General features: G+C 47.3%; 1 protein-coding gene across 2 annotated transcripts in view; it reads right to left on the bottom strand.

Annotated features, from left to right (window-relative positions):
* Window positions 1-3062: 3062 nt before the first annotated feature.
* Window positions 3063-22236, bottom strand: part of SIM2 (SIM bHLH transcription factor 2) — a 97492-nt gene continuing 78318 nt past the window's right edge. For both annotated transcript variants that reach the window (XM_030199683.1, XM_030199684.1), the window contains exons 8-11: window positions 19498-19645; window positions 12638-12803; window positions 9855-10266; window positions 3063-4184 (exon numbers count right to left, since the gene is read on the bottom strand). In XM_030199683.1, the coding sequence (XP_030055543.1) occupies window positions 3457-4184; window positions 9855-10266; window positions 12638-12803; window positions 19498-19645 (1454 nt within the window). In that variant the 3' untranslated portion in view covers window positions 3063-3456. The remainder of the gene's footprint in view (window positions 4185-9854; window positions 10267-12637; window positions 12804-19497; window positions 19646-22236) is intronic.

Here is a 22236-nt window from a genome sequence, read left to right as displayed (position 1 = left end):
ACCAAAAATGTGAGCAAATTTTACTACACGTGGCCATATATGCTAATGACCTGCACATGAAATTACTTCCAGTGTAGACCAGTGCGCTAAAAAGTTGTAGACATCTTTTTACCTCAGTTTAGTGCTGAAACGTTAACTCAGTCTCTGATGTGATGTGAAGTTTTAACTTCCAATTGACTTCAATGAGAAAAGTTTTAAAAGACGATCTGCCAAACTGACAGGATTCCCTGTTTGGGGCCATAGATCTGGGACTCCCCCACCTAAGCTCCCTGGCTTCTGCCTCTGAATTCCCTATACCTGCATGACCAGAAGTTAGGGAGGCTGTACTTCTTGTCTACCCTCCCAATGGCTAACTAAGCCCCACCAATCCACCCTCCACTTACCTAACCCCCATCCATTCAGTCTGCCACTCCATGTCCCCAACCCACCTATCCAGCTCTCTCCCACAAACTCCATCACCTATCTACCCCACCCCCTCCCGCCAATAATTCAACTATCCCACCGGCCATCCTGCCCGTCTACCTACCCTAGGCATGTTTGTAGATATGTGGGAGGTTAGTTACTGGGGTGGGTTTAGATAGGTGAGTGAGGAGTATTCTAGGGGAGAGGTGGAGTTAGATTGTTAGTGTGAGATTCTGTGGTACCAGGGCAGATTCTCTGGGTCTTTCAGGACTGGACCGGAGCACTGCCAGTTCAGTAGTGAACAATGTTACTTACATGTATGATTAAAATATTTCTTCATTTTGAATTTAGTGCATGATTTTAACTTATTTGCTGGGAAATGTATTACTTAATATTTTTCTTTACTTTAGATAGAATAAACACAGAAGCTGGTGGGGGAGTAGAGGTTGGTGATTGGGAGGCGAGGATAGTGGAGGGCAGACTTATACGGTCTGTGCCAGAGCCAGTGATGGGAGGCGGGACTGGTGGTTGGGAGGCAGGAAATACTGCTGGGCAGACATGTACGGTCTGTGCCCTGAAAAAGGCAGGTACAAATCAAGGTAAGGTATGCACATATGAGTTTATCTTGTTGGGCAGACTGGATGGACCATGCAGGTGTTTTTCTGCCGTCATCTACTATGTATCTGTAGGTATTCTACTTGGTTGGGCAAACTAGATGGACCATGCAGGTCTTTATCGTGTGTGTGTGTGTGTGTGTGGGTGTGGGTGTGGGTGTGTGGGTGTGTGTACTGAGATTACACCCTCTCCCCCTGACATCTGCAGGAAATGAAGCAAACTAAAGCATGATCAGCCAAGAAAACGTAAGTTCTCCATTTTCACAGGGTTATTCATTATTCTGATGCTACTCGGGTAGATCAAGATACACTTGTCCATATGTTTGGCTACTGCCCCAGGTCAGAGTCGCCTTCGTTTTACAGGTTTGCATGTTGCTGGCAAAAGTAATGAATGTACCACAGCGCACAGTCATTCCAGATTAGGCAGACGTCTACATGTAGCACAATACACAAGCTACAATCTACAGTAGAAATTATGGGATGGCTATAATGCAAAGTAAACGGCAAGTGGGATTTCTGTCTTGTTCCTTTCCCCCATCTCCCTCCCTCTTCCCTATCTCATCCTGACTTCTACCTATTGCATGTAGGGAAATGTAGTTTTCATTTGTTTAGGGCAATCAGGACTACAGATCCATGAATACAATATGGACACACTCACAGCTGTTTGGAAAATAGATCCAAGTTTCCCTAAACACGTCTGTTGACCTGACACTTTGTCAGGTTTTCAGGCTGTCTGTAATGAGTATGCCTGAGATTAATTTGTATCTACTGAAGACGGACCTACCAGGAGGTTACTACTTATAGAAATCTTCAGGTTTTCTACTGCTCTACTTTGAAAGTGTCAGACATCTCTAACTGAAACTGAAAAAAATAAAAATAATTAGATCTATAAGCAATGGAATAGGATGTTCCACTGACCCCGAATACATCATATTTCTCCTTTAACTGCTAGTTTAGCATCCAGACCCGGGAATCCCTTACTCTTAATGTTTTAAGATGGCTGCCCACCCCCTTCCATTCATGGGGTTGGGAGAATTGCAACAAGCCTTGGCCTGGGTTTTCCCTTTTGCTATCTCAGATATTTTTGGGTGTCATAATAGGGGAAATTTGCATATATGGTGGAGGAGGGCCTAGTGGTTAGGGTGGTGGACTCTGGTCCTGGGGAACTGAGGAACTGAGTTCGATTCCCACTTCAGGTACAGGCAGGTACAAGTCACTTAACCCTCCATTGCCCCATGTAAGCCGCATTGAGCCTGCCATGAGTGGGACAGCGCAGGGTACAAATGTAACAACAAAAAAAATAGATACTATTGGAGATTCTACATGGAATGTTGCTACTATTGGAGATTCTATATGGAATGTTGCTATTCCACTAGCAACATTCCATGTAGAAGGCTGCGCAGGCTTCTGTTTCTGTGAGTCTGACGTCCTGCACGTATGTGCAGGACGTCAGACTCACAGAAGCAGAAGCCTGCGCGGCCACATTGGTGGAATAGCAACATTCCATGTAGAATCTCAAATAGTAGCAACAGTGGAGGAGTGGCCTAGTGGTTAGGGTGGTGGACTTTGGTCCTGAGGAACTGAGTTCGATTCCCACTTCAGGCACAGGCAGCTCCTTGTGACTCTGGGCAAGTCACTTAACCCTCCATTGCCCCATGTAAGCCGTGTTGAGCCTGCCATGAGTGGGAAAGCGCGGGGTACAAATGTAACTAAAATAAATAAATAAAAGGGGGCAGGTCTAAGCTACGAATCACTCTAAGCACTTGTAAAAGAATCTCCTTCCTGTAGAAAATCACTAAGGATATGGATAGTGCAAGTATCCCCTGCCATATCAAGCAAACAGCATGCATAAGAGAGCAAAACAAGAAGCCGCACCCTTTCTGCCCCCCCCCCCCCCCCCCAAGATAGCCTTTAGAATTTGAATCAAACCCTTTCTGGACTGATAGCGCATCGTATTCGGTTTACCATTCATTAGTGACATTCTACATAAAACTAGTTAAAGCGTACCTTATTAAAAGTCAAGCGGTGTGCAAACAAAGACTCTATGGGGAGTTCAGATAATGAAATCCATAAACATGCTTACAGATTGTATTTAATAAAATATATATTTGCCTGAAGATAACTTAATTTTAAAATGTGCATACAGCGCTGTTAGTTAACTCTATTGTGTAGTGTGCAACGGAAAAATGTGAGTTAGCAAATGGCTTCTCACAGACGTGGTCTACACCAGAGGCTCATCTGTACCAACGTTATCCTGATGTATGTTGCTGGCTTTGAACGTATCCCTCTCTGCTCATGGCTTACCAAGAGCGTACACAACTTTGGCCCATAGCGACCGTCAGCTGTGTCTAATAAATGTAGCCAGGCTTGCTCATCATGCTGTCGTGAATTGTTCTAATTTCTCCTCAAAACTAAGAGCCTCCACCAAAGTCTTTGACTGTCACCTCCCATTAGTTATTATTACAGATGTTCCAATATAATGAGGCACCACAGCCTCTCGATGTGTCTCCGGTGAAGAGGCAGAGGATGGGCTATGGTCTTTGTAGAGAAAGGAGTTAGCCTCTTCAGGGCTATAGCCATAATTTTCTGCTCCGGGTCCTGTGGTAGTACAGGAGGAGGTTTGAAAAGTGCCATGCTTGGCCAGAACATGACGATAATTTAGTGGCACAAATGGAAGTTGCCCACTTGGCCTGGTGTCCACCAGCAGCTCATTTTCAGACCCGTGGTGAACATGCTTTGGGCTCATTCTATCGTTACCGCTCAGTTCACTCAAATGGGTGCCGTAATGGTTAATATGCCCGTACTTAGGTTCTTTCATACAAACCCTTCTTCTTGGTTCATAGACCACTGGCAGTGACAGAAAATGGTTCAACTGTCCGGTAGTCTTTGATTGGAAACATTCAGATTTTGTCAGCAAAGCACCACTTAGCGATCCTGGCGAAGACTTTTCATTCACGTGCATTTTGTCCTGCATAACTCTGTTGAAAACCAATTTGCTTTCTTCCTTGATGGCATGATGAAGTTCTGTGCTGTTTTCCATCTTATTGGGTTTCATAATGCCGCAAGTATAAATCTCATCCTTGTACCGGCTGTTTGGCCGTGACGAAACGCAGCTTGAAAAGCTATCAGGGGTGTTGTCCTCACCGTATCTTCTGTTTGCTGTAGACGCTTTATAGATGGAAAAACAGAAAACACTAATCAATATAGATGTGGCATCATCACACGATAAAGAAATCTTTAGTGAACTAGGTAATGCTGTGAGTCGGTGCATTCACCTTCTGCCCTGGAGACCTCACTACTCTGCCCCAGCCATACAGAAAATGGGCAGAGTGGTCTCACAATAGTTGTTAGCTCACATTTGAATCACAGCCCTGTGCCATCACCACTTGACCATGCTCACATACTGGAATAAAGAGGGTGTGCAGGCAGGGGTGTAGCCAGAACTCGACTTTTGAAGGAGCCCCTCTCAATTCTCTCCCTTCCCTGGCTGAATTATACCTTTGCTGGCAGGGATGCTTAAGCCTCACCAGCCATAAAGATTCACCACTCAAGCCCACGCCCGTGCTGCCTGAGCAGTGAGAAAGCCAGCAGAGTGATCCAGCCTCCAATGCCAGCACTTCTGGACATGCTCAGACGGGCCAATCTCTTTAGTTGGTGGGGCTTGAGCATCCACACCAGCCACACATCTGGTGCTGCAATTTGGGATGGGCCTGAGCCCAAAGTAGGGGGCCCATGTCCCCAAGGCCCCCCCAGTGGCTACATCTCAGGGAGTTGGGGGGGGGGGGGGGTGAAGGGGCCTGTAGGTGGTACAGCTAGCAAGAGGCTCACTGAATTTCAATTTTGGTTTCAGATTCAGCACTGAAACTGACCCAAAATCTGGGTTTGGGTTTCAGCCAAAAATGCCTATGTATTTTCAGTGGAAACTGAAACCATAACCCACCACCACCACCACTGCAAGCCCGTCCCCCCCCCCCCCCCCCCCCCGACATATAATCCGTTTCTCTTCCCTGGGCCACCCACCAGCTCTGCCTGCCCTGCCTCCCCCCATAGTTTCTCCATGGGCCTACCGTCTAAAAGCCACGGTGATCTAGTGGCCTTTTGGGGGCAAAAGCATCCTGAGCTGCTCCTGCCCCTAGCTGGCTGCATTGTGAAAATGGCGGCCGCGACTTCCTTGGGTAGCCTCATGAGCCTGCCTTGGGATGTCACAGCTGCCATTTTGGAGTTGGGAATGGCATGAGCAGGCAGATTTAAGTGGCAGATTCTGGCCACAGATTCGGTTTCAGCTAGCACTGCAACACATGTGGACGTTTGAACAAAGGGTAATTTCAATAACCACATCACTATCACTTACGTAGTACCTATTCCTGCCACAACCCTCCACTGTGGACTCCTGCTCTGTGGGCTTGAAGGGAGAATGGGTCTCGTATAGTCACTGGAAATACACCACTGGCATATTATGAAAAGAAGGTGTGGCAGATGCCATCATAACTTCAGAGAGCAACCACACACAGGTAATGAGAGAATGCCATTTGTACGGGGTGATTCACCCCTGCAAGGTCCTGTAACAGCAATGTGCTTTTTTTTTTAAGTACTTTGGTTGATAGCTAGAGGAAATCATCTCAATTCATCAGTTTTTAACATCTTTTATTTTAAAAATGTAAAGAAAGACCAGCTCAGACGGTCCCCAGGATGGGTCTTCAGGGGGAGAGCCTTTTCCAGTTGAAGGAAAACTCTGGAATGAGAGGGCATAGGATGAAGTTAAGAGGAAAAAGACTGAGGAAGAATCTAAGAAAATACTCTTTCATGGAAAGGGTGGTGGATGTATGGAATGGCCTCCCGGTGGAGGTGGTGGAGACAGAGACTGTGTCAAAATTCAAAAAAGCATGGGAGGAGCATGTGGGATCCCTTGGGAAAAGGAGGAGTTAGTGGTTACTGAGAATGGGCAGACTGGATGGGTCATTTGTCCCTTATCTGCCATCATGTTTCTGCATCCTAGATAGGCTGGGGCTGCAAAATCTATAAAGATAGTAAGGCTCATTTTCAAAGCACTTAGACTTACAAAGCTTACTATGGAACTTTGTAGGTCTAAGGGCTAGATGCATCAAAGTCGTCGGTAATTCCCGTTCCCTACCGATTTCATAGCGAATCGATAGGGAACGGGAATTCACTAAGGAAAGGGAATGCAAATGAGCTACTCGTTGTAGCTCATTTGCATTCTCTATTCCTTCGGTACCTGAGTCGGAGAATCGGGACATCCCTTTTGATTATGCTCCTCTTCCAGGTCTCTTCAGCCAGTCAAAGCGCGTCTAGCTTGCAGGTGCCAGCTAAACGCACTCTGATTGGCTGAAGAGACCTGGAAGAGGAGCATAAAAGAACTTTTTTAGTTCTAGTGCAAATAATTTGGGGTAGTCTTTTTTTTTCCTTTTCTGTCGGGTCAGCCATGTTGCCGTCATGAGAGCAGGAGAAGGGATCAAAGAGTCCAGAGGAGCGCGGGGGGGGGGTGGGGTGGGGGGGTGGGGAGATCTGCCCGCCGCGACAGCAGCAAAAAAGGGATGCAAAAGTGAGGGCAGGCGGTAGGGATGGAGATCTGCTGTGAGCAAAATGGTGAAAAAACAAATAAAAGACCAAGCGCAGGGAGAGTACGTCCATAAAGGACGCCCATCACATGTGCTCGCTGCTTTTTTTTTTTTTTTTTTACCTTTTTTGGTGCCTTTTTCTTTCCGATTCCCTCACAGGAGCCCTAACGAGAGGTGCAGACCTCCCGTTAGGGTTCCCACGGTAAGGGAATCGGAAAAACGGTAGTGCATCTCATTATAATTGCCTTTAGACAATTTGCATTCCGTTTTCGTTGCCTGCTACCGTGACAGGAAAAATGCCCTTGGTGCATGCCCCGGTAAACTACTTGCGTTTTAAACTGCCTGGAACCAGTTTAAAACGCAAGTTGTGGGCTCATTAGGTTTTGTGCATCTGGCTCTAAGTGCTTTGAAAATACACCTTAGTGTTTCTAGCCCCTGGGCTAAGCCCATGATACAGGCGTCCAGAAGGAGCTCTTGTGCGAATAGGCAGTCTCTAGCTCAGCTGTTTGGGGAGGCTAAAGTGGGCATGGGGCCTGAGTCTATAAATATATATTAAATGCCAAAGTATAAAGTGGCAAGAAAATTAAACAGTGTAACCTTCAATATTTATTTATTTATTGCATTTGTATCCCACATTATCCCACCTCTTTGCAGGCTCAATGTGGCTTACAATATATCGTGGATAGTGGAAATGAGAGGAGAGTTGACATTGGTGTTACAGAAGTATTTTGGGTTGCATGGTAATGGAAAATATGATAAAGATATAATTATGAGGCGCTGGATAGATAAATAGATAGATAACTATATACATAGATAGATAGATATAGATATATGTCTCTTAGGCAATTGAATTAAAGTGTTTATATATGATGCCTACGTCTCCATAGAGGCCTGCAGCCAGTCTGCCTCTCTTCTCTCTTACACATCTCGCTTGCCCTCAGCCGGGGTGGCCCAAGGCAATCTGCTGCCTGAAGCGAAGGATGAGATGGTGCCCCTCCCACAATCGCCCCCAGCTCCTCCTCAAAACTACAATCAGGGAGTAAGGGGGTCGGGAGTCATAGAAAAAATTTATTATGAAATCATGAAAATACATTTGAGTCATATATTTATATATTATATGTATATAAAGCCAAAGTCAAACAGCCTGATGCATCAAACCACACACAAAAGAAAAATGTCCAGTACATTTTGCCAGGGTTGAGCCCTCTGCTGCTGGCGGGTGCCACAGCCTAGCTGGGGGAACGAGAAGGTGGGGGTGGAGTGGGGGGAATGTCTTTTATTATGGAGAGGAGGTTCAGGGGCTCTTTTCCAGCTGGAAAAGATGGACTGCTTCAGATTCCTATACAGAACCTATGTATCAATAGAATCCCTCATCTCTTTTAGACAAGGAAAACAAAGGCCAACACTTAGTAAAAATTAATAATAATAATAATAATAGAATGCAAACTAGAAACAAATATGTAGACATAAAATGAAATAGAAAACAAACAAAAAAAACTGAGTGGATGCAGCAGAACCCCAAAGAAGGAGAAACGGAGATGCATTTGCTGCCGGGCCAGGGTCCATGTGCCCCCCACCCCCACCCATTGTGAATGAATACAAAATGTGAAGAAAATTCAAACTCAATATACATTTAGGAAACAAGTCATACAACAGTAGCACCAATGCTATGATACAAACAGCAAGAACTGTACTTAATATTCCTGGGGGAATTAAGCACAAAATGACCACCCCTAGTTTCTTCCTGTCTCTGTCCCCCTCCCCACTCCCAGTCCAGCACAGCAGCACTTAGTTCTCCATCCCTCTCACCTGCAGGTCTAGCATTTCTAACACCCCCCCCCCCAATGGTTCAGTATCTCCCTCCCTACTGATCCTCATGGTCTGATAGTGCTTGCTAACCTGCCTCAATTGTTGCTGGAAGGGGCATCGCAGCCGTTGAAAGGAATCTTCCCTGTGATGCATCCTGCCCATATGGAATGGGATGTTGCATCAGAGGAGGCGGGATGCATCACAAGGAAGACCAGGGCTCCCAGACAGCACCTCTCAATGTCCGGGGTGCCCCTGCTGGCAGCGATTGAGGCAGGTTAGCGCAACATCATCGGACTGCAGTAAACGGGAGAGAGGGAGGGAGAGAGGAAAGCTGCTGGCAACCCGGGACAGTACGTGGACTGAGAGGTCGTGATTGCCGTTGAGGAGACTTATCCTATCAAAGTCTCTTATACGGGGTGCCTATACTTGTGTGGGGTTCTAAAAAGAGCACAGCTCCAGGAGGAGCACTTGTGCAGGTTCCAGAAGGAGCTCTTCTGCAGGGTTCTAGAAGGCAGTGGCGTTCCTAGGGCGGATCGCCGATGTGCCCCCCCTTGGCGAAATGAACCCCCCCCCCCGGGTGCATCTTTATCTGGGGGGGGGGGGGGGCATGATTTTGTCACTGTTTTTCAAGGCTTTGGCCAGGTAGTGAGAGGTGAAGTGCTTCTCTGGCTGCCAGAGAGCAGCTTCAAGTCATTTTTCAATTAAGAAAGCTAGTAGGATGTGGTGGGGCAACTTTCTAAAAGTAAGCAATGGTTACTGTGCTCTACCTCCTAAAACAAAAACTGGGGGAGAGGGAGGAGGAGGTTCTGCTATAGGATGCCCTCAGCATGCCACTGGGAACTTAGAATAAGAATAGAGGGGGAACATTGAAGCAAAACAAACACTTTTCATCTCCCCTTCTTCCCTCCCCTTAGGCAATCTAATTAATGACTCCACTTTAAATAGGCTTCTGAAGAGCTGCCAAGCAGTGGCGATCCTAGCCAGCATGACACCCGGGGCGGATCGCAGATGCGCCCCCCCCCCCCGGCGAAATGACACCCCCCCCGGGTGCACGCCGCTGGGGGGGGGGGGGTGCCGCAGCGCGCGACTGTCAGCTGAGTTCGCTAACTTTGCTGCAGCTCCCTCTGGCCGGGCCGGAACAGGAAGTAACCCCCCAGCGGCACCCACCCAGGGCGGACCGCCCCCACCACCCCCCCCCTTGGTACGCCACTGCTGCCAAGTTACCCAGTTCCAGAAAGGAGATCTTAGGCCAGTCTTGAATTTCTGACAATCCCAACTAGATACATTTTGGGACCTGCAGAGCTCATTCCAGTAGATAAAATCAGGCACTAGAAATCCCTTGTTGCTCCTGGGGTATAAATTCAAATCCAGGACTGAGTCTCTCCTGGAACTGGGTATCTCGGCACCTCTGCCTCTGCCTTCAAGTAGAGAAAAGAGTGAAGAAGGACCTTACCTTCATAAGCGTTTGCTGGGTTATGACGTACAGCTCCTAGGCTTTGCTCGGGAGGATTACTAGCTGGCGACTGGCTGTGAGGTGCTAGCGAGCTGGCGTAATGCCAGGGGCACTCTCCACTCGTCTGCAGAGTGCTCAGGAAGAAGCGGGCCACTTCACAAGGTGCTCCTTGAGACTGGCCCATCCTAGCAGGCAGTGGCGGTTTCCTGCTGCTGAGCACGTGATGCGAGTCCATGGAAAAGTGTCCATAGTGGTAAGGGAAAGGGAAACCGTAGGAAGCGGAGTACAGGCGCTCGCTGCTGTCCGAATGGCAGCTTTGTTCTTGGGCACTGGGTGCGTTCTCTGTTTGACTGTCTCTCCAGTTCACCATCTGGCTACATTCGAGTTTGTCTGCGTGGAATGAGCTGTATTGCTGAAAAAGGGGGAAATATAATATTTAATAGCCACCTTTGAACTGTATCTGTTATTACAGCAGTGTTGGGAATTAAGCAGCCTTTGGGACACACATAGAGGGGCATAATCGAACGCGAACGCCTATCTCCATGGGCACTAATCTCCGAGAATGGGTAAGTGAAGGGGTGGGAAAAACCGTATTTTCAAAAAAGATGGGCGTCCATCTTTTTTTTTGATAATACGGTTTGTTCCGGGCAAATACATCGGATTTGTGCAGATTTGAGCTGGGTGGTATCGGTTTTCAGCGATAATGGAAACTAAAGGCGCCCAGCTCAAAAATGAACAAATCCAAGGCATTTGGTCGTGGGAGGGGCCAGGATTCGTAGTGCACTGGTCCCCCTCACATGCCAGGACACCAACTGGGCACCCTAGGGGGCACATGTAACAAGTAAAAAAAATGTAAATACCTCCCAAGTCCATAGCTCCCTTCCCTTGGGTGCTGAGCCCCTCAAATCCTCCCCAAAACCCACTGCCCACAACTTTACACCATTACCATAGCACTTATGGCTGAAGGGAGGCACCTACATGTGGGTACAGTGGGTTTTGGGGGGGTTTGTAGCGCTCCCATTTACCACTACAAGTGTAACAGGTAGGGGGGGGATGGGCCTGGGTCCACCTGCCTGAAGTCCACTGCACCCACTAACAACTGCTCCAGGGACCTGCATACTGTTGTGATGGAGCTGGGTATGGCATTTGAGGCTGGCATACAGGCTGGGAAAAAGGTTTTTAAAGTTGTTTTATTTTGTGGGAGGGGGTTAGTGACCACTGGGGGAGTCAGGGGTGGTCATCCCTGATTCCCTCCAGTGGTCATCTGGTCATTTAGGGCACTTTTTTGGGACTTGTTCGTGACAAAAAGGGTCCAAAAAGTGACCTAAATTCGCGCTAAAAACACCTTTGTTTTTTCGATTATCGCCCAAAGGCGCCTATCTCTGCTCAGCCGATAAACACGCCCCAGTCCCGCCTTCACCACGCCTCTGACACGCCCCCGTCAATTTTACCCGTTTCTGCGATTATACCGATTTGGGCGCCCACGGGAGAAAGACGCCCATCTCCTAATTTGGGTCGAAATATGGGCGTCTTTCTCTTTCGAAAATAAGCTGGATAACCAGTCTGGTTTGCAAGATATCCACCATGAATATACACAAGATAGATATGCATGTCCTACTCCCATTCTATGCAAATCTATCTCATGCGTATTCATTATGGATATCCTGAAAACCTGACTGGCAAGGTGTGTTGAGGACTGGGCTGAAACCCCTAGAATAAAGAGTAACTCTAGGGTTGCCACCTGGCTCCATGTCATAAGCAGCAGGCTAATGTAGCCCTGGTTTTACCCTAGAAGGTGCATTCATGGATAGATGTGTAGTTGCCATTAACTCAGTACTTTAATTTCAACCTTCTTCTGAAGGCCAGAGCTGCCAACTTATCCATTCAGGAGGAAGACTTTTTGGCCGGTCCTGGATTGCATTATGGGACCACAGTTCCGTGGTCTTTTGGTTTTCGTTACCAAAACGAATTGTTCAGGTTGTGCTACTTTTAGCAGCTGCTTTCATTTTTGCCATCACAGCCCAACAGAGTAGGGGGCTGCTTGATGGTGTTATGTTTATATCTGTCTTTAAACAGGACAAGGGATTTACAAGTCCAGCTGAAGTTGAGGGTCCTGAGGGCAGGCGCACTGCACGCCGAAACGCAGGACTGCGTCGAATCTTGATGATATGTTTATAGATTCCTATGGACTGTATGTCCTTTTAGTTGATCTGTGCGATGTTTTTAATAAATATCCCTTGGTTGGCACTTCTTTGGTTGTTCCCATTTTTTTTTTCACATTATGGGACGTGCAATATTGATTTCAGTGTATAGGATCATGGACTACAAATACTACACTGGTTTGGGTAACTTGGCAGCTCTGGAAGGCACACCTAGCCTGTTGGGTTTGCAATATGAATATTCCTGGTTTGATGGAAGGAAGAACTCATCTAGCACCATGCTAGAACTCTGGTTCAGCACTGAAGGAAGAGGATCCCCCTGCTGAACCTACTTAGATATCGTCCATTGAAATCCTGGCCAATGCCACTCCTACTGAACTGCTGAGCTCTCAGTATTTCAGAGCCAAAGACGGTATCAACCTCAGTCCTTGAGGGCTGCAACCCAATCGGGTTTTCAGGATATCCCCAATGACTAGGTACGAGATCTGTTTGCTTCCATTGTATGCAGATAGATCTCATGCATATTCATTGGGGAAATCCTGAAAACCAGACTGAGTTGTGGCCCTCAAAGACCGAGGTTGCTCAAGCCTGATCTAGAAAGATCTGCTTTATGGAAGTGCTTACCTGTGGGTATGGGGTACCTCTTGATTTTGTTTTCATTTTATTACTTTTTTGCTTTACTGGTTTTCTTGTCTCTTGTGGGGTAGACACAGAGGACCTGCATGGATATGGTAATTTGGAGACGGCGGTTTGTTCAACTGACAGTTGAAGTTCCTTGTATTCAATGTCACTGCAAAGAGATATGTTTATATATACACATGAGTGTATTAAACAATGACAACTGTTGCTTGTAAATTGTATTTTATTCTGGACTATTCCCTTTCAGGAATATTTAGTTTATCTCATTTCTAGTGTTTTTCCTAATGCTCTTGTCTAAATGTAAGATTCTCTCAATCCTGTCTCCTTTTCCTCTTATCAAGGCTTGTGACGATGATAATATAGAGATGAGACAAATGCAGGTATCTGGGGGCGGGGGGGCCGGGGGGGGGGGGGGGGGGGGGAGACCAGGACTGAATCAGTCTTTGTTGAAAACACACAGCACCAGTTCTCAACCCAGTCCTTGGGACACGCCCAGTCAATCAGATTTTCAGGATAGCCACAATAAATTTGCATCAGATAGACACAATGAAAGTAGTGTATGCGGTTTTAACTTATGCATATTCACTGTGGTTATCTCAAAAACTTAACTGACTGGGTGTGTCCTACGAACCAGGGGCATATCTGCGTGGGGCCATGGGGGCCTGGGCCCCCTAGATTTGGCCCTGGACCCCCCTGACGATGACCCTCTCCACCCCCCTTCCTGCCGCCAACCCGCCATCGCCTATCTTTGCTGGCGGGGGACCGGTCCTTCCGTTGCAAAGCTGGCAGGGGACCCCAACCCCCGCCAGCCGAGGTCCTCTCTTCCATTGCAGCAAAGCTTCCTGTTCTGAGTCTAACATCCTGGACGTCAGACTCAGAACAGGAAGCTTTGCTGCAACAGAAGAGAGGACCTCGGCTGACGGGGGTTGGGGTCTCCCGCCAGCAAAGGTAAGCAACGGGGGAGGGTTCGCAGTGGGAGGGGGGTGGAGAGATCGTCAGCAGGGGGGTCGGCAATGGCAGGGGGGGCTGGCAATGGCGGGCGGGGGGGGGGGGGGGGCTAAAATGTGCCCCCTCACTCTGGCTCTGGCCCCCCTCCCGCCGAAGTCCAGATACGTCCCTGCTACGAACTGGGCCGGGGGGGGGGGGGGGGGGGGAGACCAGGACTGAATCAGTCTTTGTTGAAAACACACAGCACCAGTTCTCAACCCAGTCCTTGGGACACGCCCAGTCAATCAGATTTTCAGGATAGCCACAATAAATTTGCATCAGATAGACACAATGAAAGTAGTGTATGCGGTTTTAACTTATGCATATTCACTGTGGTTATCTCAAAAACTTAACTGACTGGGTGTGTCCTACGAACCAGGGGCATATCTGCGTGGGGCCATGGGGGCCTGGGCCCCCTAGATTTGGCCCTGGACCCCCCTGACGATGACCCTCTCCACCCCCCTTCCTGCCGCCAACCCGCCATCGCCTATCTTTGCTGGCGGGGGACCGGTCCTTCCGTTGCAAAGCTGGCAGGGGACCCCAACCCCCGCCAGCCGAGGTCCTCTCTTCCATTGCAGCAAAGCTTCCTGTTCTGAGTCTAACATCCTGGACGTCAGACTCAGAACAGGAAGCTTTGCTGCAACAGAAGAGAGGACCTCGGCTGACGGGGGTTGGGGTCTCCCGCCAGCAAAGGTAAGCAACGGGGGAGGGTTCGCAGTGGGAGGGGGGTGGAGAGATCGTCAGCAGGGGGGTCGGCAATGGCAGGGGGGTCTGGCAATGGCGGGCGGGGGGGGGGGGGGGGGCTAAAATGTGCCCCCTCACTCTGGCTCTGGCCCCCCTCCCGCCGAAGTCCAGATACGTCCCTGCTACGAACTGGGTTGAGAACCCTCGGAATAGAGCCCGAGCCTTTTATATAAGCACACAGTGTGGTATTGGCCAGATACAGAATTAAGACAATCTTGCAAGAATTGAACTAAATGGTGAGAGGAATCATTTGTGAGCCTTCGTCGAGGACAAAGGTTGTCAGCCCTGCTTCAGGCGCCACGTAGTCAGTCGGGTTTTCAGGATTTCTGCAATGAATATGCATGAGAGAAGTCTGCATGCACTATCTCCACTGTATAAACATCTCTCTCTTGAATAACTGCATATCCTGAAAACCTGGACGGGTTGAGAACCCCTGATCTAGGACAAATGATGGCAGCAAAACATGATTCCAATAGTTCGTATTACTGCAATGGCTGCTTGGTGGATCTGTTCTTGGCTCTGCTCAAAAGGAGATGTCAAGCCTTGGTTTTTAAACCGGAGAATGCAGAGGCAGGAAAAGCCTGAGTGAGGTATGCAAGAAACAGGGACAGGCTCTTTTCTTTAGTAAGTCTTGCACTGCTATCCGGCACTGCTGAAAGAAATATATGACTGGCATCCAAACTTCAGGACAAGAACTTTTATTCATAACCTTTGAGCACTGCTTCAAGTCAATGGCTTTGACTGGATTAAATCACTCAGCATGCCATATTTACCACAGGTTAAAGAAAAAAATAAGCATAACAAGTTGTCTATGGGGCATGCTTTAGTAGAGCATTCTGGAATTCAGACACAAGATGATATTGTAACAAAGACATACAGAACGCCTGTAGTTCGGAGAGCTCAGCACACCCAGTGGGGGCCCAGGTTTCACTAAACGAATCCCAAACTCCACAGCAGTGGCATAGCTACGTGGGGCCACGGGGGCCTGGGCCCCCGTAGATTTGGCCCTGGACCCCCCTACTGATGACCCTCTCGACCCCCCCCTCCCGCCACCAACCCACCGTCACCTACTTTTGCTGGGGGGGGACCCCAACCCCTGCCAGCCGAGGTCCTCTTCTTCCGGCGCAAGGCTTCGTTCTGTTTCTGAGTCTGACGTCCTGCATGTTGTACGTGCAGGACGTCAGACTCAGAAACAGGATGAAGCCTTACACCGGAAGAAGAGGACCTCGGCTGCGGGGGTTGGGGTCCCCCGCCAGCAAAGGTAGGCGACGGCGGCGGGAAGGGGGTTGAGAGGGTCGTTGGCAGGGGGGGTCAAAGTTGTTGGTGGTGGCGGCGGTGGGGAGGGTCGACAATGGCGGGGGGGGGGGTGTCGGCAATGGTGGGGGAGTCAGCGGCGCCGGGGGGGGGGCTAAAATGTGCCCCTCACCTCGGGCTCTGGACCTTCCCTCCCGCCGAAGTCTGGCTACGCCCCTGCTCCACAGATAGGAAAGAGAAAAAGGCATGATAGGTGATCACTTGCACCTTCTGAAGAACAGTAACTTTACACTGTGAATGAATGCTTCATCTACCACCAGAAAGTGACTTCTGCTGAAACAATGGTGCTCAATTCAGTCCTCCGGCCACACCTAGTTAGTCAGATTTTCAGGATATCCATAATGCATATGCATGAGATTGATTTGCATGCACCGTCTTCACTGTATGTAAATCAGTCTCATGCATATTCATTATGGTTACCAGACGATCAGACTGGCTGGATGTGCCCTGGGACTGGGTTGAGAACCCCTGCTCTGAAGTGATGCCTGGTAAGGAACCATGACAACGCTAAGTTCCTATACTGGGGGTGGGCAACCTCAGTCCTTGAGGGCAATGCATGCAAATAGATCTGATACATATTCATTGGAGAAATCCTGAAGACCCAACTGGGTTGCGGCCCTCAAGGACTGAGGTTGCTCACCCTTATCCTATACACATAGGTGATGGAGACTCTGCCAATGGGAGAGGTCATTCTGGCTGACCATGAAAAAATTTTGGAGGAAGAGGAAAAGAATGGATCCCTCTGCACAACAAGGGAGCAGGTCCCAAATATAAGAAGTCATTCTAGCGGTATCTGCACATGTAGATTGGCTACACAGCAATTTCAGAAAGCTGCTATTTACGCATGCAGATGCCCAGGATGCAGAAGGGAAGGGAAGGGGTGGAGAATTTATACTGGCTAGCTTGTTCCTTATTCCCTCGCTGGGACCCTGTGCTCTACAGTCCAGGGTCTCTTGTCAGTTTCTTCCTTCTGCAAGGTTTTCCTAGACACTATTAGAAATTAATGTTTCAGGGTAGCCAGCGCAAATCTTTGGAACGCCCTGCCCTCCCTCTTTATCTGAGGCTCGAACACTCCTTCACCAAATTTAAGTCTCAGCTTAAGGCCTATTACTATTCTCTGGAGTTTCCTACTGGCTCTGGTAATATATAATCTCTTTTTCAACTTGTTTGCACGTTTCAAAGTCAGTCTATCATGCTACCTTGCTCCATTTTCCCGCCCAGATACTTGACCTCTGTTGCACTGTAACTCCTTCCTGCAATGTTAGAGAATATGGCGCTTGTAATACCGAACTGGAGCTTCTGACCTATTGAAATTCTGACCAATTCTGTAGAGAATCCAAATTCCATGCCCACACAGAATTTGTTTAATGAGGCTATCATTTATAATGGTGGTTTTACTGGGTAGTTGAAACAGGTTTGGAGGAGGAAGGGTTTCTTTTGTGCATAGAAGACTGTGGTGTTTATTGCTAATTTAAAAGTGTGTGGTGGTGGGGGGAAGGGAGTTATGATGTGCAGAAATCTTGCTTTGATTTGCCCCCTCCCCCCCACATACCTAGCTTGCCCCCCCTGTTTTCACCCCAAATATTTCTGTCTAGAGATGCCACTACATACAATTATCTCCATGGTGTGATTTCTGACAATTTTGGTTCTTATTCTGAGAGGGAAAAAGAAAGAAAAGAGCGGAGGAGTGGCCTAGTGGCCTAGTGGTTTGGGTGGTGGACTTTGGTCCTGAGGAATTGAGTTCGATTCCCACTTCAGGCACAGGCAGCTCCTTGTGACTCTGGGCAAGTCACTTAACCCTCCATTGCCCCATGTAAGCCGCATTGAGCCTGCCATGAGTGGGAAAGCGCGGGGTACAAATGTAACAAAAATAAAATAGATACTATTGGAGATTCTACATGTAATGTTGCTACTATTGGAGATTCTACATGGAATGTTGCTATTCCACTAGCAACATTCCATGTAGAAGGCTGCGCAGGCGTGCACCCGGCGGGGGGGGGGGGGTTCCTTCGCGGGGGTGTCCTTTCGCCGGGGGGGGGGGGTCCGCGCTGCATCAGGGGAGGGGCGCTGCACCCGGGGGGCGGGGTGAATCAGCGATCCACCCCGGGTGCCAGCCCCTCTAGGAACGCCACTGTTTAATAGTAATAAGAGGCTGAGAAGACCTAATAATTGTTCCCCGTTTGCATTTCTTTCCCCTAAAGGAATAAAACAAATCAAGGTCTATGAGCAACTCATACCAAGCCCCCAAAGTCTGAAAGGACTTGGATTTAAGCCTGGATCATCTAAACGACTAAATGCAATTCAAAAAAACATGTAAAAACATCTCTTCCTATGTCAATCTCTCTACCACGCTTATCTGATCTACTGTAATCAACATCTGTTGTAAATCCTGAGGTATTGTCTCAGTCCCATCTTTGTATCTAATATCCAATCTGTAAACCGCTTAGAACTAGTGGTTTAGAAATACCAGATAAAGTGGGAAAAAATGTTGATATGTCATCATTTATTTATTTATTATGTTATTTATTTATTAGGATTTATTTAACGCCTTTTTTAAAGTATTCACTCAAGGCAGTGTAAGGTAAGAATAAATCAAACATGAGCAATAGGCAATTACAGCAGTAAAATATTCTAATAACGATACAAAGTATGGCATAATATACTACTTACAATGTCAACACAATACGTAGTAGAATATTTTAATAGACAGCGTAGGGTATAAGGAAAGATGGAACATATAGATAGATAAGAGAGTAAGAGGATTAAGAAAATAAGGTGACTAATTGAAAGAAAGTTGCACATGAGGTTAGAGAGATGATTAAATGTTATCTCAGCTGGGGTAGGAGTGGATAAACATGTCTTGCTGTGCAGCCCATGTCATTCTTTGTGTGTGTGAGTGAGACTAACAAGTTAGTTACTTCTTCCATTAAGGGCCTGGTTGAAGAGCCAAGCTTTCACCTGCTTCCTGAAGTAGAGATAGTCTTGTGTTAAGCGGAGCCTTTCAGGGAATGCATTCCAGAGTGTGGGGGCTACTCCGGAGAAGGCTCGCTTGCGTGTATCACATCGTGTAATGTCTTTTGGAGAGGGTGTGGTTAGTGGTGGTCCTTGAGAGGACCTTAGTGTCCTTGGCGGTGTGTGGAGGATCATCCTATTCTTCAGGTACTCAGGGCCATTTCCTTTAAGGGCCTTGAAGCTCAGACATAGAGTTTTAAATTTAGCCTTGTATTGTACTGGTAGACAATGAAGTTTTTGCAATAATGGTGTGATGTGGTCATATCGCTTGCAACCTTCTAAGAGTCTTGCTGTAGCATTCTGAATCAATCTGAGCTGGTGCAGGCCATTTGTAGTCAGACCAATGTAGAGTGCATTACAGTAATCCAGTCTAGATGTTATCATGGCATGCACAGCTGGGGTAAGATTTACCTTCTCGATGTAAGGAGAGAGACAGCGTAGCTGTCACAAATAGTACAAGCAACTCTTGAAGGTTGCTTGGATTTGGGGAATCAGAGTAAGTGTTGAATCTAACTGTATTCCAAGGTACCCGATTCTTTATGACGAGGCTACCTGGCTGACTGTCAACGTTCTTGTACATATCTATTACAAATGAGTAAACTGGTTGAGTAAGATAACATGAACCATTAACTTCACTCTACGAAGAGATTCCTGTTTCCCCTTCTAAAGGTTGGTCTTGTGCCTCACTGAAGAAATGGAGAATTATGCATATGGATAAAAGGGCGTTACTGCTAAGAAGTTAGACTCGCATACCCAAAGATTAGTTCTGGAAAATGGTTTTGACTTACGTTAGGACATAGTTGACGCTAACTATGCAGTGAGGCCGGGAAGAACGGCTGTTGTGAACGATGGTGGCATAACTCTGTATCCAAACCCAGCCTCCGTGTTTGGAGAGCAGTCGATAGTATTTGGTTGTAACTTGGCCCTTCACCAGCACTGGAAAGAGAATTCAATAGACGTTAACACCTCAAAAGCTTTATCTTGTAACCTCATGCAACAGCTAACACATGTGCAACACATTACCACGTGAGACTTTACCACTAGGTCAATGGCTGATGGGTTTTTTTTTTGTTATATTTGTACCCTGTTCTTTCCCACTCATGGCAGGCTCAATGCGGCTTACATGGGGCAATGGAGGGTTAAGTGACTTGCCCAGAGTCACAAGGAGCTGCCTGTGCCTGAAGTGGGAATCAAACTCAGTTCCTCAGTTCCCCAGGACCAAAGACCACCACCCTAACCACTAGGCCACTCCTCCACTGGTGCTACTATTGGAGATTCTATATGGACTGTTGCTATTCCACTAGCAACATTCCATGTAGAAGAATCACCAATGTGGCCGCGCAGGCTTCTGCTTCTGTGAGTCTGACGTCCTGCACGTACGTGCAGGACGTCAGACTCACAGAAACAGAAGCCTGCGCAGCCTTCTATATGGAATGTTGCTAGTGGAATAGCAACATTCCATGTAGAATCTCCAATAGTAGTAACATCCCATGTAGAATCTCCAATAGTATCTATTTTATTTTTGTTACATTTGTACCCTGCGCTTTCCCACTCATGGCAGGCTCAATGCGGCTTACATGGGGCAGTGGAGGGTTAAGTGACTTGCCCAGAGTCACAAGGAGCTGCCCGTGCCTGAAGTGGGAATTGAACTCAGTTCCCCAGGACCAGAGTCCACCACCCTAACCACTAGGCTACTCCTTAGTCCCAAAATGGATGTGCTGCAATTTTGATTTTGCCACACGTCCATTTTCGGCAAAAAGTTTTAAAAGGCCTTTTTTACAGGTGTGCTGAAAAATGATTCTGCGCGCACCCAAAACCTGCGCCTACACTACCACAGGCCATTTTTCAGCACACCTTAGTAAAAGGACCCCTAAATCCATCACGGGTTCACCAATACCATCATTCTCAGAATGATCTAAAAACCCGTAGCTGGACATCATACTTTTAAATATGAAAGAGGTAAAAGCATAGGTTGATGGTCTCTGAATTTGTGTGGCTATCAGGATTTTTTTGCATCGAGTGCAAGTGCTCTTTGCTGTCCCCCCAGAAAGTGCCACCCTAGATAACTGCCTAGCTTGCTTAATGGATAAGCCAGCCCTGCAAATAATATAGCTATCATTTCAGGTGACTCTGAATTGCACACTGTATTACTGGTTACACAATATCTCTTTCCCAGCATGCATAGTTGCTCTTGTCTCCAGGATCTGGAGCTGAACCAGCAGAAGAAGGGAGGTTTTAATGCCCCTGTATAAGACGTTGGTGAGGCCCCACCTGGAGTACTGTGTTCAGTTTTGGAGGCCGTACCTTGCGAAGGATGTTAAAAAAATGGAAGCGGTGCAAAGAAAAGCTACGAGGATGGTATGGGATTTACGTTCCAAAACGTATGAAGAGAGCCTTGCTGACCTGAACATGTATACCCTGGAGGAAAGGAGGAACAGGGGTGATATGATACAGACGTTTAAATATTTGAAAGGTATTAATCCGCAAACAAATCTTTTCCGGAGATGGGAAGGCGGTAGAACGAGAGGACATGAAATGAGATTGAAGGGGGGCAGACTCAGAAAAGATGTCAGGAAGTATTTTTTCACGGAGAGGGTGGTGGATGCTTGGAATGCCCTCCCGCGGGAGGTGGTGGAGATGAAAACGGTAACAGAATTCAAACATGCGTGGGATATGCATAAAGGAATCCTGTGCAGCAGGAATGGATCCTCAGAAGCTTAGCTGAAATTGGGTGGCGGAGCAGGTGGGGGGAAGAGGGGTTGGTGGTTGGGAGGCGAGGATAGGGGAGGGCAGACTTTTATACGGTCTGTGCCAGAGCCGGTGATGGAAGGCGGGACAGGTGGTTGGGAGGCAGGAAAAACTGCTGGGCAGACTTATACGGTCTGTGCCCTGAGAAAGACAGGTACAAATCAAGGTAAGGTATACACATGAGTTTATCTTGGGCAGACTGGATGGACCGTGCAGGTCTTTTTCTGCCCTCATCTACTATGTTACTATGTTACTATGAACTGAGCATGCTCAAAATGTTGAATCAAATCACACTATGGAAAGAAACAAAAAAAGAATAACTTTCCTTTTTCCTGTATTTATCCAGTAAAGATAGTTAAATAGGGTTCAATTGTATTTTGGCTAATGTATCACTCCCTTTTTCTTTCTTAATGAGCTTCTTCATGATCTGAGCATGTTGCTATTTATAAGGCTTTTTTTCCCCTTAGATATCGTATTCTTGCATTTTCTCACTTGATTGTGAGAATGATCTATCAGAGGGTCCTGGAGTGTATCTTACCTTCACTCAGGAAAGGACCCACAGCAGCAGCTGCAAAACCCACTGCTGCAACCTGTGTTTTTTACCTCTTTAATATTTAAAAGTGTGATGTCCAGCTTTGGGTTTTTAGATCATTCTAGGACTGATGATATTGGAGAAGACAGGAGGAGGAGGAAGGATGAAATCACGATTAAAATTATTTACAAGTAACATCATATGTCTAGTTTTAGTTCTTACTTGACGTGACCTGGTATTTGCTAGC

Source organism: Microcaecilia unicolor, chromosome 4 (assembly GCF_901765095.1).
Source record: "Microcaecilia unicolor chromosome 4, aMicUni1.1, whole genome shotgun sequence".
Taxonomy (NCBI): Eukaryota; Metazoa; Chordata; class Amphibia; order Gymnophiona; family Siphonopidae; genus Microcaecilia; species Microcaecilia unicolor.
Note: the sequence above shows the minus strand (reverse complement) of the source record. Positions and strands in the feature narration are given on the sequence as shown.